This window comes from Ursus arctos, unplaced genomic scaffold (assembly GCF_023065955.2).
Source record: "Ursus arctos isolate Adak ecotype North America unplaced genomic scaffold, UrsArc2.0 scaffold_25, whole genome shotgun sequence".
In the NCBI taxonomy this organism is placed as follows: domain Eukaryota; kingdom Metazoa; phylum Chordata; class Mammalia; order Carnivora; family Ursidae; genus Ursus; species Ursus arctos.
Window position 1 is genome coordinate 35,094,341 of NW_026622930.1, and position 17,029 is coordinate 35,111,369.

At 39.8% G+C, this 17,029-nt stretch overlaps 1 protein-coding gene across 1 annotated transcript in view; it reads left to right on the top strand.

Annotated features, from left to right (window-relative positions):
• ESR2 (estrogen receptor 2) overlaps positions 1–17,029 on the top strand; it is a 68,565-nt gene that overhangs the window by 12,018 nt on the left and 39,518 nt on the right. Inside the window, exons 3-4 of the mRNA XM_026486883.4 lie at positions 1,634–1,806; positions 12,295–12,411. Coding sequence (XP_026342668.1) covers positions 1,634–1,806; positions 12,295–12,411 — 290 coding nt within the window. The remainder of the gene's footprint in view (positions 1–1,633; positions 1,807–12,294; positions 12,412–17,029) is intronic.

Here is a 17,029-nt window from a genome sequence, read left to right on the forward strand (position 1 = left end):
GGAGAATTCACTATCATGACTACTGTTTTTAGACATTAAAGATTGAACTTAAATTCCTTTTCTCTTGATGAAGTGATGTGGGTTTGAAAAATTAATTTTTACTTTACCTTCAAGTTAGATCCTTCTTATCTTGTAGTGAAATCACAATTTAGCATTCATGACACATTGTGTCCAGGATAAAAGCAGCTGTGGCAGTATTACTACTTAAATGAAATATAAAGGGCACGTGAAGCCTGAAAAGACAATAATTTGGTTTAAGCTTTTTAGCAGTGAACTAGAATGACATTTGATAAAGATCAGATCTAAATGTAGACTTTAGTTGAAATTTCTTGAAGCTCAAAAGAGTACTTGTGTTCTTCAGAAGCAAAGTAACATGATGGTTATTTCCACTTAATTTGTAACGTGTTTAATGATAATTATTTGCTAGGGAGGGAAGAGGATGTGTCGGGAGAAAGATGAGGAGGATATAAATTTCTAAAACAACCGAAGTATTAAGTCCTTGTGTACTGGATGTTGAAATTTGTTACTTTGAAATGCTGTCGTAACACTTTGAGAAAGCCATATTACATAGTAATTCTATTGAAAAAAAAAAAAAAACTTCGTTGGCAAAAGAGAATATAAACATTGGATATAACTTTTTTAAAGTACTGTTTTTGCTCAGCTTTCAAGGGAAGACTTTTGTTTCTGAGCATGAACTCTAATGAGAGTAAATTAACCCATAGTATAATTGTCTTCATTTATAAATCAATCACACCTCTAACATTTCCTTTCCAAAAGAAACATGGCCCAGCAAAATTAGGAGCTGACCATGTGTATACTTTTGGTCTCTGCTGGTGCTGCCTTGATGGGCTGTTCCTCTAGGGAGCCATTGCCCCTCTCCCCAGCACTGAGCACCTGCTTCTGTCAAAACCTTCTCTAAGGACAGGCATGGGTCCACCTTCTTCCCCTCTCTCCTCCTTTCTCTTTTTCTTTTTCTTCTCTCTGCCCTTCCCTGCCCTTCTCTACCGTTCTCTACTCTTTCTCTCTCTCTAAACCAGAGAATAGTATTCACTTCAATATAACTTAAAATCCGTTTGTTACTCCTCCTTAAGTTATTTTCATTCTAGATGTTCATTTTACATTGCAGACTGAAAGATTCTGTTCCCCCTTTAAATGGGAACTCTGAAGGGCTATTTAGCAACACTTGGGAATGGCTGATACTTGAGGATGGTTAGGTAAATTTAGGCCCATTCATACAGTGTTAATGAATTCCAGCAACTACGGAAGGCTATTGTACACCCTGCTCGTGGTTCAGACCTGCAGGTAACACTTGCTCTGGTCACTTATTACACTCAGAGATGTGCAACCTGATGGCTACAACTGGCCATCTGTAGTTACTAGTCCTCACCAGCGCTGCATGGATGGGCAGAGCCTTGCGGAACCACTTTCAAACCAGTCATTCCTAACAGTGTGACTCTTCATAGATCTGATATCAGCAACAAAGGTTGTGCTTGATTAGATTTGCTGGAATACATTTATCACGAGCCCTGGAAGGCAAAGAGGTAAATTAGGCAGGGTTCATGCAATTGTTTTTCTAGAAAGTCCATCTTTTCTCTTAATGCTGTCTTACAACGAATGTTTTCTTTGCTCCCAGAGAGACGCTGAAAAGGAAAGTTAGTGGGAGCAGTTGTGCCAGCCCCGTTACTAGTCCAAGTTCAAAGAGGGATGCTCACTTCTGTGCGGTCTGCAGCGATTACGCATCTGGATATCACTATGGAGTCTGGTCGTGTGAAGGATGTAAGGCCTTTTTTAAAAGAAGCATTCAAGGTACAAGAGTACTGTTAGCTGCTTCTTTAGTTTTCTGCTTTTGCTTTCAAATAATTTTGTAGAAGACCTGGCAGAAATGTCACTGCTGGCCTGTTTGGTACAAAGTACTTGATAAGCCGTTCAGAGGATCACGTGTGTTTGGGGATGGGGTGGATGGTGGAGTGGATTGTTTCAAGTATAAAGCACCTTATCTATAATTGTGGATCTCAACCCCAGAGCCCCAGAACTTGAATGGATCTCCTCCCACCATCACCCATCACCATCTTCTTGGGAAGAGACACCTAGTTACAACTCTTGTGTATCTCTTACTGGTTTTTGATTTGTGGTTACCATGGTTACAATTAGGTTTGTATATAACATGCATATAGTAATTTATATTAAGTCGATGATCTCTTAACTTTGAACCCATTCTTTACTCCTCCCCAACTCCCCTCCCCTGCTGTATTTTAGATATATGGTGTCATACTTAACATCCTTTTATTTTGTGAATCCCGTGACTGATTTTTTTTTTTAAAGATTTTATTTATTTGAGAGCAAGAGCGCTAGCAAGAGAGAGAACAAGCAGGGGGAGAGGGAGAAGCAGGCTCCTCACTGAGTAAGGAGCCCAATGCAGGACTCGATCCTAGGACCCTGCAATCATGACCTGAGCTGAAGGCAGATGCTTAACTGACTGAGCCGCACAGGTGCCCACTTGACTGATTTTTATAAGTACATTTAATTTTATTGCTTTAGTGCTCCCTACTTTTCTTACTCGTGCTTATGGCCTTTCCTCTCAAAGGGTCCCTTTTACCATTTCTTGTAGGGCTGGTTTAGTGGTCATGAATTCCTGTAACTTTTGTTTGTGTGGGAAACTCTCTCTCTCTCTTCTGAATGAGAGCATTGCTGGATAGAGTATTCTTGGCTGCAGGTTTTTTTCTTTCAGCACTTGGAAGTGTATCATACCACTTTCTTCTGGCCTACAAAGTTCTGCTGAAAGATCGGTTGACAGCCTTATGGGATTTCCCTTGTATGTAACTGTTTTCTTTTCTATTGATGCTTTTCAGATTCTCTCTTTATCACTACTTTTTGCTATTTTAATATTATGTGTCTTGGTGTAGACCTCCTTGGGTTGATTTTGTTGAGGGCTCTCTGTGCTTCCTGGATCTGCATTTCTGTTTCCTTTCCCACACTCGGGAAGTTTTCAGGTATTATTTCTTCAAACATATTTTCTGCCCCCTTTTCCCTCTCTTCTGTTTCTGGGACCCTTGTAATGCAAATGTTATTATGCTTGATGGTGTTGCTTAGTTCCCTAAGTCTGTTTTCATTTTTTATTTCTCCCCCCTCTCTCCTGTTCAGCTTGATTGCTCTCCACTACTCTGTCTTCCAGGTTGCTGATCTGTTCTGTTTTTTATAGTGTACTATTTATTCCATCTAGTGCATTTGTACTTTTAGTTTTTTAGTTGTTCATCTCCGATTGGTTCTTTGTTTTTTTTTTTTTAGAAGATTTTATTTATTTATTTGACAGAGATAGAGACAGCCAGAGAGAGAGGGAGCACAAGCAGGGGGAGTGGGAGAGGAAGAAGCAGGCTCATAGCGGAGGAGCCTGATGTGGGGCTCGATCCCAGAATGCCGGGATCATGCCCTGAGCTGAAGGCACACGCTTAACCGCTGTGCCACCCAGGCGCACCTGTTTCTATTTTTTTGTTAGGAGTTTCCCGAGGTCCTCCAGTCTTTTCTCCAGTCCAATGAGTATCCTTATGACCATTACTTTAAATTCTCTCTCGGGTGGGACACTTGGGTGGCTCAGTGGGTTAAGCATCTGCCTTCAGTCCAGGTCCTGATCCTGGAGTCTGGGGATCAAGCCCCGTGTCAGGCTCTCTGCTCAGTGGGGAGTCTGCTTGAAATTCTCTTTCCCTCTACCTCTGCCCCTCCTCCCATTCCCACACACTCTCTAAATAAATAGGTAAATAAATAACATCTTTTAAAAAAATAAAAATAAAATGAAGTTGGTTATATGAAAATATTTAGTCATTTATAAACATCATCCAAATTTAAGATATTTTAGCTTTTCTTCTAACTCTTCTGTATTGAGATAGCAACATCTTTTCTTTCTTTGTATTTTTCTTCTAATCCTAATCATATTTAAACCCACCTTCTCTAAAATCTTTGTAGTTGGGTGGATCAGGGCCCTCTGCCAATTTTCTTTATTTTTTTTTAGATTTTATTTATTTATTTGACAGAGAGAGACAGCCAGTGAGAGAGGGAACACAAGCAGGGGGAGTGGGAGAGGAAGAAGCAGGCTCCTAGTGTAGGAGCCTGATGTGGGGCTAAATGCCAGAACGCCGGGATCACGCCCTGAGCCGAAGGCAGACGCTTAACGACTGGGCCACCCAGGTGCCCCCTCTGCCATTTTCAAACTTAATTTTATTGAAAGAAAAAAAAGTCACAGATAAAGCCTATGCCATCAAATATTATCAAAACATAAGCTGTATTATTTGCTTATTTATAATGTAACACACAACTTTTCATTCTGTATTTAACATATTTAGTGCTTTAATATTTTTACTTATGATAATTCTAGTAGTAAATTAGAGGGCCAGGCCTACTTCCCTGCTATTATATAGTAAGAACAATTCAGATTTCTAAAATTTAGAACTGAACTCTTGATGTGATGACAATTCTCTATCTTGTCGAGATTCCAGAATTTTATTCCTTAAGGAAATCTCGACCCAGTGCAACTAACTATATCCTTTGCAAAGGATCCTTTTTATTTGCTGTTGGAAAAAAATCTCTACCTAAAATATCTTCGAACACTTAGACTAAGGCTGATGACAATGACAAGGGAGTTTCCTCTGTTCTCCACATGTCCTTCCTTCCTGCCGCAAGGGCCAAGAAACTATTGGGAAAGGGGAAAGAAATGTCACATTCTAAGTGTGCATAAGGGCAAGAGTGAGTGCTTTTACAGTTGCTTACTATGTGCATGATTGTTTCTTTGGACTCTTCATATTTTTGGCATCCTGTTATATAAAATGCATTGTTGTAACTGAAAATGGCCACCCAATTCTTCCTGTATATTGAGTGAAGTAAGAATGAAATGTATTTATCATATTATCGTTATTCATAATAAAAACTCTCAGCAAAGGAGGTTTAGACAGGGGATATCTCAACATAATAACCATATATGAAAATCCCACAGCTAACATTGTCCTCAATGGTGAAAAACTGAGAGCTTTTCCCCTAAGATCAGGAACAAGACCAGGATGTCCACTCTCACCACGTTTATTCAACATAGTGCTGGAAGTTCTAGCCACAGCAATCAGACAAGACAACAAATAAAAGGCATCCAAATTTTGTAAGGGAAAAGTAAAATTTTCCCTATTTGTGGATGACATAGTATTATATATAGAAAACCCTAAAGACTCCCCCCCCAAAACCAGTAGCACTGATAAATGAACTCAGTAAAGTTGCAGGATACAAAATTGATGTGTGGAAGTCTGTTGCCTTTCTATACACTAATAATGAAGTAGCAGAAAGGAATTAAGAAAACCATCCCATTTACAATTGCACCAAAAATAATAAAATACTGAGGAATAAACTTAACCAAGGAGGACAAAGACCTGAACTCTGAAAACTATAAAACGTCGATGAAAGAAAGTGAAGATGACAGAAACAAATGGAAAGATACTCCATGCTCATGGATTGAAAGAACAAATATTGATAGTGTCCATACTACCTAATATATGGATTCAGTGGATTCCCTATCAAAATACCAAGAGCATCTTTCACAGAGCTAGAACAAATAATACTGAAATTTGTATGAAGGCTCCTGAGAAACAGAAGCAATCTTGAGAAAGGACACCAAAGCTGGAGGTATCACAATCCCAGATTTCAAGATATACTACTTAGCTATAGTAATCAAAACAGTATGGCACTGGCACAGAAATAGACACATAATGCAACAGAATAGAGAGCCCAGAAATAAACCCATGATTATATGGTCAATTAATCTTCAACAAAAGAGGCAACAATATACGATGGGGAGAAAACAGTCTCCTCAATAAATGGTGCTGGGAAAACTGGGCAGCTACATGCAAAAGAATGAAACTAGACCATTTTCTTATACCATACACAAAAATAAACTCAAAATGGATTAAAGACCTAAATGTGAGACCTAAAACCATAAAATTCCTAGAAGAAAACATAGGCAGTAATCTCTCTGAAGCCTTAGCAACGTTTTCCTAGGTATGTCTCCTGAGGCAAAGGAAACAAAAGCAAAAATAAACTATAGGGACTATACCCAAATACTCTTTTGCACAGTGAAGGAAAGAAACCATCAACAAAACAAAAGGTCAGTCTGCTGAATGGGAGATGGTATTTGCAATGATATATCCATTAAGAGGTTACTATCCAAAATATATATAAAGAACTTCTACAACTCAACACCAAAAAATTATAATAATCCAATTGAAAAATGGGCAGAGGACCTGAATGGACATTTTTCCAAAGAAGACCTACAGATGGTCAACAAACACTTAAGATGCTCACCATCACTAATCACCAGGGAAATGCAAATCAAGACCACAATGGGTTACCACCTCACACCAGTCAGAATGGCTAAATAAAAACCACGAGAAGTAAGAAGTGTTGGTGAGGATGTGGAGAAAAGGGAACCCTCATGTTCTGTTGTTGGGAATGTAAATTGGTGCAGCCACTGTGGAAAACAGTATGGAACAAACTCAAAACATTGAAAACAGGATTACCATATGATCTAATAATTCCGCTACTGGATATTTATCCAGAGAGCATAAAAACACTAATTCACAAGGAGATGTGCACCCCACTGTTCACTGCAGCATTATTTACAATAGCCAAGGTATGGTAACAACCTAGGTGTCCATCAATAGATGGATGGATAAAGAAGTTACACACACAATGAAATATTACTCAGCCATAAAAAGGATGAGATCTTGCCATTTGCAACAACATGGATGGACCTAGAAAGTATAAGGCTAAGTAAACTAAGTCAGACATAGACCAATACCATGTGATTTCTTTTCTTAAAGATTTTATTTAACAGAGAGCAAGAGGGAGAGTGTGAGCATAAACAGGGGGAGCAAGAGGCAGAGGGAGAAGCAGGCTCCTCACTGAGCAAGGAGCCTGCTGCAGGACTCGATCCCAGGACCCTGGGATCATGACCTGAGCTGAAGGCAGAGGCTTGACTGACTGAGCCACCTGGGTGTCCTAATACCATCTGATTTCACTTACATGTAGAATCTAAAAATAAATGAGCAAAGAAATCCCCCCCCCCCCCCGCCACCAAAACAGACTTTCAAATACAGAGAACAAACTAGTGGTTACCAGAAGGGGGTATGGGGGGGGGGGAACGGGTGACATAAAAGGGATTAAGAGGTACAAACTTATAAAAGTTATAAAATAAGTCATAGCAATGAAAAGTACAGCATATGGAATATAATCAATAATACTGTAAAAACATTGTTAGGTGACAGATGAGGACCGTGCTTACATGGTGAGCACTGAGTACTGTATAGAATTGTTGAATCAAAATGTTATACACCTGAGCTTTTGCTTCCCAGACTTGCCTATGGTTTTACCACAGCTTGTTTGTCCTGGATTGTAATTCTCTTTTATTCCCCACCAAAAAAAATCCATTTTCTGGTTAAAAAAAAAAAAAAAGAAAAAGTTATATACCCGAAACTAATATAATGTATGTTAATTATACTTTGATAAAATAAAACTAAAAAGGAAAAAAATTAAATCTATTTATCTAATCAATTTTCTCCACATTGTATTATTAAATAAATATATTCATTTTCATTGACTTTTTGAAAAATAGGGAAGCTTATTTTTTTAGTTGAATTTGAGCTGTAATTTCCATATAGTAAAATTCCTCTATTGTATAGTTTTATGAATTTTGAAAATGCATGTAGCCATTTACCCACATCATAATTAAGATCTGGAATGTTACCCTCAGTCCAAAAAGTCCCTGCAGGCCCATTGCCCCTAATTTCCTCCCAACCTCCCAAGCCCTGGTAGCCATTGATCTATTTTTTTTTAAATTTTTTATTATGTTAGTCACCATACAGTACATCATTAGGTTTTGATGTAGTGTTCCATGATTCATTGTTTGCGTATTTTCTTTCCCCATATTTTTGCCTTTTGCTAGAATATCATAGGATTGAATCATAAAGTATGTAACCATCTGTGTATCACTTCTTTCACGTATCATGATGCTTTTAAGATTTATCCATGTTTGTTGTATGTACCAGTGGTTCACTCCTTTTTGTTACTGGGTATTGTCCCAACATAGAGATGTACCATAGTCTATTCATTTGGGATGTTTCCAGTTTTGTGCTATTTTGAATAACACTTCTATGAACAGTGATGTATCTCCCTCTCTGTAGACCTATATTTTTGTTTCTCTTGGGGGAATACCTAGGAGTAAAATTACTGGCTGTGTATGATAAGTATATGTTTAATTTTATAAGAAACTAGCAAACTGTTTTCCGAAGTGGCTGAACCATGTTGTACTCTCAACAATAACATATGAGACTTCCAGTTGCTCTACATCCTTGTAAAAATCCTTGATATTGTAGCCTTTTTAAAGGTTTTAGATATTCTATTGGGTATATAATTGTCTCATTGTGGTTTTAATTTACGTTACCCTGATTACTGATCATTTTGACCATCTTTTCATGTGTTCATTGATTTTTTTCTCTCTATATTAATTTCTTATATGTACTGTTTTATTCTGTTCTGTTGACCTAGCTCTTCATTCTTATAAGTGCTACATTATTTTAACTATTATAGTTTTATTTTTACTTCTATTATAATTTTATGCATTTTAATACATACCAATATAAATACCTCCTATTTTAAAAGTATTCTGGCTATTTTATTTTGTTTATTTATCCATAGGGACATTAGAATAATTTTATTAAGTGGCCTCCCATCCTTAATGTTAAGAAAAGTAGAGAATTATTTTGGAAGGAATCTTTGGAATAGCCCTCACATCAAGAACATTTTATGTCTCCAGTTATTTAGGCCTTTTATATCTCTTTTACAGTTTTGTTAGTTTTTAAAAAAATATATATCTGGTACATTTCTCAGTGGTATTTCTTTTCTTTTCTTTTCTTTTCTTTTCTTTTCTTTTCTTTTCTTTTCTTTTTTAAAAGATTTTATTTATTTATTTGACAGAGATAGAGACAGCCAGCGAGAGAGGGAACACAAGCAGGGGGAGTGGGAGAGGAAGAAGCAGGCTCATAGCGGAGGAGCCTGATGTGGGGCTCGATCCCACAACGCCGGGATCACGCCCTGAGCCGAAGACAGGCGCTTAACCGCTGTGCCACCCAGGCGCCCCTCTCAGTGGTATTTCTGTAAATATCATTCTTTGGGGCTATTTTATATTCATGTATAACAGTAATACTATTCACTTTCATATTGGTATTCATAATAAGCTTTTATCATTGTCCTTCGAAAGTTAAAATTTATTTGAGCACTGCTCACGGATCTTTAATGCTTTGCTTTTTACGGCTTTAGAGGCCGAGCTTTAAATGGGAAGCTCTGACAGCTGGTAGGTTATGTAGAAGATTCTTATCTTGGAGGCACGTATTCCGTTAGTTCGGATTTATTTGGCCTTGAAGTCATGAAGGATGTCCTGAGGGAACAAGATGCAAGGTCGTTGCCTGCTGTTGAGGGATAAGAGTGCCAGGGAGGGCGCGGGTGATAAACATTGCTCTATTGTTGAAGGGACAACCCTGGGAGACTAAACTGAGCTGAAACTCAGATCTGCTGATCCCAAGTCCAGTGCTCTCTCTCCCCTCCACGTGGTTGTATATAAAGGACCACAGGTATTCAGACGGGCTCACTCAATAATTGTGTAGAGAGTACAGAGATAACCTGTTATGTTTTAGATGATAAAAAACACATTTTCCTATAAAGCTTTATATCTTAAAGAATTAGCTACATATTTTGCTTTTAATTTTGCTTTGAACTTTCCTCTGAGTTCTATTAGTATGGAATAGTGTGCTTCTCAGACTGTTGCATGGAACAAAAAAAACATTTTGTTTTTTTCGGGGGGGGGGGGCAGAGAAAGAGGGAGAGAGAGAATCCCCAAGCAGACTCTGCATTGAGTGCAGAGCCCGACGTGCGGCTCGATCTCACAACCCTGAGAACATGACCTGAACTGAAATCAAGAGTCAGATGCTTCACTGCTGGAGCCACCCCGGTGCTGCTCCAAGAAAGCCGTTTTAATATGTGAGGTAGTTCGTGTAGTTTGAGGAGGACTTTTTTTCCTTTGTCAGAAGTGAATTCAATTACCCTGACCTTCTTGCATAAGACATTTTCTAGGCTATTTTTATTTAGTGTGTTCATATTATTGTGCTTTGATTTTTTTAAAGTAAAATGATCTTTTAAAATAAACTCTGAGGAAAAAAAAATGAACCTCTGGTCCCTTAAATGCTTATTGTTATAAACCTCTCTCTAAAACTGAAAAGGATGACATCATGTATTCTTTGAATTTTTAGAAGGTCCTTGAAAGATCGTTGCTGTGATGGAAAGTACTGTGAGGTTGCATTTATCTTCTAGCCATAAAGCATTATGGTCTAGAGGGCAATGGAAAGTTTCCAGTTGGAAATCTATCTTGGCTTTTAAAATATAATTTATTTTGGAATATTACAAATGAGGATAAAAGCAGTGACAAGATAATTATCTGTTCTTTAAAAAAATGTTATACCTTATATTATCCCCTCCTCTTGAGTGTGTGTGGAACCTGTAAATATGAGAGTTGCTCCCTTGGTTGGGTTATCTTATATGGCAAGTGGTATTGGGGGAGTCTCATGATTACGCTATACTTATGCAAGACTCCATCATAACGGAGTGAAGACAGACTGGAAGTCAGAGAAGCGCCCCTCCTGGTCTGGACGAAAGCAAGCATGTGCTGTGAAGTGCTTTTGGGTGGGGAACTGGTTCCTCTGCAAGTAGACAGCAGTGCTCAGCTGCTGGCCAGCAAGAAAATGGGAACCTTGTTCTAACAGCTGCAAGGAGCTGATTCTGCAAACCTCTTGTATGAGTTTGGAATAAGACCCTGAGCTTCAGATGAAACCACAGCCCAGCCAACACCCTGATCACAGCCTTTAAAACCCTGAGTAGAGTAAGCTGTGCCTGGATTCTTGACTGGTGGAAATGAGATGATACATTTGTTTGGTTTTAAGCTCATAAGTTTGTAGAAATTTATTGTGCAGCATGGAAAACTAAAACCATGACCTTAAGGAGATTATTGAACTGAGCTAACGTGTTTTCTTTTGAAAAATGGGAATCCTAGCTCTTCATAGGGAAGCTATAGGATTACATGAAATTATAAAGTATCTGGAAATCGGTGGGTCGTCAGAAATGTTGGCATGCCAGGCTTCCTGCACATGGCTGGTATGAGGGGCACTTGACCGTGGTTTCTGCATCTCTGGAGTAACTGGCCCTCCTATTTCTAGAACTGTGCAGTCTGCACCTTTGCTGCCCCCACAGGCTGGCTCAGGGAATGATGGTAAAGTCACAAACAACTGAATTTCAATTTGTGTTTGGTTGAACAAGTGTTACTGGAATCTACCTGAAGTGAGAGAGAATTATAAAACTTGATTTTGGTCCAATCGTGGAACCATGTTTTTTGGTCCAGGGATTGGGGAGGGTGGCTCTACTTCTCAAAGCTCGGCCCTGAGCTCTGGTTTGAGTTCCGGTCTGCACCACACGTTTCCACATTCTCCTTGGACCAGCAGCTACCTCAGGCATTTTGTTTTTTCTCCTGGGAGCTCAAGAGGCCAAGCCAGACTGTTGGAACATCCCATCTACTAACTTGCCACTGGCTAAAGCAAGTTTCAGGGCCAAGCTTGACATCAGTTGGTGGGCAAGCACACTCGAGTGTACTGAAAGGTTACAGGGCTGAGGGAGGCAGTGGAGAACGGAGAACAATAATCACCACAAGCCTCCAGTGTCAGTTCCTTTGGTTCTTCAAGTCGCTCATTTCTTTATCCTCTTAGTGATTAGTTTCATTCTCTTATTGGACTGTGAATTCTCATAAAAATGTCATGTTAAATTCTGAAGAGGGATATACATAAAAGAATGTAAGCCGTTGAATTTGGTGACCTAATGCACAAGGCCTGTTCTTGAGGAGATTCTGTGATTTGCAGCACCAATTTCAGGCAACTGTCTCACTTTCCGTATCCAAAGGAGAATATTTCTAATGTATCTCTTGAGAATTCGAAGAACATGTGGAGAATAGCCTATTTGTCAAAGAGTAAGATATGGAAATATTCCTAGGTTTTCTTGACTCACCAACAAGGCACTGATGAGGCTGAACTTTGGCCTTTGTGTCTGTACCTATCATTAAGAAGATGTCGCCTACCTCTCAGCTGAGTAGCATTATTGCTGTTGTGACCAGGAAGATATTTAATCAAGATAATGTAATAACAAATAGCCTGCCTTTTTTCCCCTCTGCTGTAGGACATAATGATTACATTTGCCCGGCTACAAATCAGTGTACGATAGATAAGAATCGGCGCAAAAGCTGCCAGGCCTGCCGACTTCGGAAGTGCTATGAAGTGGGAATGGTAAAGTGTGGTGAGTTTTTGCTTCCCCTTTCATCATGTGTGGGCCGTGGTGACACCTTTGTCAGACCGGACAGGCGGAGGGACTGGGGACAGGTAGCCTGCGTGAGAGGAGATTTAGGACTTAGTCATTATCTTCAAGTATGTGTACGCTGCCCCGTTGGAGGGGGCATTGATTTGCTCCCTGTAGCTGTTGGAGGGCAGAGCTGAGGTGAACAGGAGCAGGTTACAGGACACATTTTGGCCCAACGTAGGGAAGATCTTTCTACAATTCAAGTGGTCTGATGACACAATAGGCTGCTGCATGAATTTGAGAACTCTAGCCACTGAAGCGCGCAGCTGGGTTGGATGACCATCGCCGGAGGCCTTGAGGAGTCTAAGGAGGAAGTGCTGGTAAACGTTCACAGTGAAAGCCGTGACAAGAAAGTAGACTACCTGGTGGGTTACTTGGATAGCTGGGGGGAAGACTCAGGCCTGTCCCCTATTAGCTTCCTAGAGAAGATCTATAGAGGGGTCAGAAACATGATAGAACTATGGAAAACCCATAGAACACAGATTGTTATGATGCATGTCCACACATAGATGCTTACGTCCGTGAGAAACAAAGAAAAATGGGCACATTAGTATAACAACTGACAAGAATGCCTACATTCTGCTCTCTCCACCTGGCTAACTTCTGGTTCATTCGTCTGTACACACTTGCTGGTTTATGCACGCTCACATCAGCTCTGCCTGTACTTTTCCTGTTATTCTGCTCGTCAATATTTTGCCTGTGGTTAGTTGTAATTTCTCTCTTTGTTAACTATTTGAAAAATTTAAAACAAGAGTCTCTTCTCTCTGACCGTCTCTTAGGAGCTCTGCCTGTTGAACATTCTCTGTCCTTTTTTTTTTTTTAATGTATATAATAAGACATCTCATCCAGCGATATCACAGTACCGCAGAAGTCCTCTTATTTGATCACACTTCTCTGGCTTCCCAGAATCACCGATGTTTTTTGTTTTGTTTTTTTGTAAAATACCCCTGCCAAAGCCCGCGACCTCCCAGTGTGTGCTGGTTACTCTCTAAAACATTCGAGCATTTTTGTTCCCACCACTTCAGTTATATCCTTGTCAGTAACCAGTGGGTTTCTTCCAAAACCTATTTCTACTCATTGTAACTGTCAGATTATATAGTTTAATTAGAATTTATGCAAGCATATGAAAGAAGAGTAGGAAAAGACAGTCGTTTCTGTGAACGCTTTGGATAAAACTGTACAGGAGGGGCACCTGGCTGGCTCAGTCCGCTCTTGATCTTGGGGTTGTGAGTTCAAACCCCATGTTGGGTGTAGCACTTACATTAAAAAGTACCCCCCAAATTGTAAAGGCCTAGTAGCTATTGAGTTAGGTATGAGTGAGATTAAGGGGAGGGCTCATAAACTGAGAAAAATTCTGAATTTGGATTGCTTTATGAGTGCCTAAGTTTTCGCTCTGTTTTAACGAAGCCGAAATTGAAAATTCAGAGACAGTGTATCACGTATGTAAGAAAGTCACTTGTGATTTAAACTGACAGAGGTACTGAAGGAGAAGGCCTTGGCCCTTTGACAAAAGATTGCAAATCAGCGTTTCATATTTTAAGTTAATATTTTAAGGTGAGTCTATTTTTTAAAAAGTGATTTATAATTTAGTCTTAGGATAAGAACGCTAGTACTGTCCTACCGCCTGTTGGATAGCCAGCTGCAGCCCTGCGCTTTGGGACCAGGCAGGAGCACCTGCATATTCCGCCTGCAGGGGGCAGTGTATGTGGCAGGAAGAACAGGAGGACAGGACTCCCAAACCCGGAAGCTCATTTTTTGCTTCATTACTTCTTGGGAACGGTGACTGGTCAAACTTAACCTTTCTGGCCCTCGGTTTTCTTTTTTTTTTTTTTTTTTTTTTTTTTTTTTTTTTTTTTTTTAATTTTTTTTTTAAGATTTTATTTATTTATTTGACAGAGACAGAGACAGCCAGCGAGAGAGGGAACACAAGCAGGGGGAGTGGGAGAGGAAGAAGCAGGCTCCTAGCGGAGGAGCCTGACGTGGGGCTCGATCCCATAACGCCGGGATCACGCCCTGAGCCGAAGGCAGACGCTTAACCGCTGTGCCACCCAGGCGCCCCATGGCCCTCGGTTTTCTTATCTTTGAAAAGAAGATATCGGTTTCACTGAGTTTTGTTAGGAATGCATGCAAAAAGAGACATAAAGACCTAGCACAGTGTTTGGCACTAAATTTTAGTTTTCCTTCCTTTCTCTCTCCCTCTTTGAAGAGCTCATATAAATTATGACGAGTTTTAATGCAATACAGTCTTGCACAGGCAGAGTATAGAGAGGTAGTTTAAAAAAAATCTTTCAAGGGGCGCCTGGGTGGCACAGCGGTTAAAGCGTCTGCCTTCGGCTCAGGGCGTGATCCCGGCGTTCCGGAATCGAGCCCCACGTCAGGCTCCTCCTCTATGAGCCTGCTTCTTCCTCTCCCACTCCCCCTACTTGTGTTCCCTCTCTCGCTGGCTGTCTCTATCTCTGTCAAATAAATAAATAAAAATCTTTAAAAAAAAAAAAATCTTTCATGACCCTTACTCAAAAGGGTATCTGCGCCCCCATGTTCATAGCAGCGTTATTTATAAAAGCCAAGGCATGGGATCAACCTAACTGTCCACAGACAGGTGAATGGATAAAAAAGTGTGTGTGTGTGTGTGTGTGTGTGTGTATAAAAATGGAACGTTATCCAGCCATTAAACACACACACGCAAATCCTGCCGTCTGTGACAACATGGATAGATCTTGAGGGCGTTATGCTAAGTGAAGTCAAAGACACATACTGTATGATCTCACATGTGAAAATCTAAAAAAAAAAAACAAAAAAACCAAACACCAAACCCAAACTCCTAGAAAAAGATATCAGATTTGTGGTTACCAGAGGCAGAGTGTGGGGGGAGAGGGAATTGGAGGGAATTGGAGAAAAGTGGTCAAGGGCACAAACGTCTAGTTACAAGATAAATAAGTACTAGCAATGTAACATACAGCATGGTGATTGTAATTAGCATTGCTGTATGATATATATGAAAGTTATTAAGAGAGTAAATCCTAAGAGTTCTGAAAGAAGAAAATTCTTTGTTTTTCTTTACTTACCCTCTTTATGGTAGCTCTATGAGATGATGGATGCTAACTAAACTTGACTGTGGTTATCACTTCACAGTATACATAAACCAAACCATTACGCTATACGTCTTAAACTTACACAGTGATATATGGCAATTATTTCTCAATAAAACTGGAAAAAATTCTTTCATGGAAAACAGAACAAGAGAAAAGGTCATTGAATTTGGCCAAAAAGAAATTGGGTAGGGCTGTCTAAGAAAAAAATATTATCTTTGGAGATTGTAAAAGGGATGAGATGGGTTGATACGCAAACAGTTGGATATTTAACCCTTTACTGACCGCAGAGAAGGCCCATTAGGAGTGAATTTTCCTAAGGATGCCTCCCTCCCTTCCCAGCACTCTTCTTGTCTGCCCTCTCAATAAACCCTCCATCCATATTCCTCTTTCTCTCCAGTCTTGGAAGATTAGGAACCTACCCGCATCCTGGATCCTCCGGCATCATTTCACTTCCCCCTTTAGAAGTTATGTCTCTTCTGCTATTGCCTTTTCCTTCCCATCTTGTGTGTTCAATGGAAATATCAATATGGTGGTTTAGATGGTGGGAGGATACCCACCCAGACTAACTCGAGGGATAAGGCTTCTTTATAAGGATATGCTGAAACGTAAATAGCCAGGAAAACAGTCTGAAGAGGCACATGCTTGGTCTATACTCCTGTGTTGTGAGAATAAATCCACGTCTTCCAGATATGATCTCTTGATTCATCTGCCGTATGTGCACAGGAAAGGGATTTGATAGAGAGGTGGTATAAAGTGGTAAAAGCACCACCTGTGGATTCAGACAACTGCTTGAGTTCATATGCTGCCTTCACTATTTTCTAGCTTTGCCACCCTGGGCAGGTGATTTGAGCTCTCTTGTGCCTAGTTCCTCCTCTGTATTGTGGAGATGATAATAGCACCTGTCCTCTAGATTAGTTTTCAGAATGAAATCTGCTATATATGATACACAAAGTCTGACTTGTAGAAGCTTCCAGTAGGTGTTAGCTCTCGTTATCATTTACCATCATTACCATTGTTGTTGTCATTGTCATCACCATTATCATCATCCTCTTTTCTCAGGGTTATTTACCACTTTCCAATACAGAGCACTCCTGTTTGGTAGATTCCTTCATCAGGCTTGCTCAGAGGCACACCAGGTGACTCTGCCTAGATTATGTGGGGAAAGCCATGACACTAGAATGTCCTTGGTAGAAAACAGTGGGTTCCTTGCCAAGGGCTTTATGTTATTGATTTTAGAATCCCAAGGACTCAGTACAAGGCCCAGTATATAGGGCTTTGTAAGTGAACGTTGGTCAAGTAAACTTGGGTGCATGGATTCGTAAGCCTTTCTCTTTGTATGTAAACCTGTTTTGTAAACTCCATTTCCTCATATGCTCTACAAAAAGGAGATGTGTGATCAGAAAGGTGCTTTCTTAAACCAAACATTTTGTTCCATTTTACCCTGGGTAAAATTACCCTTTACTGAT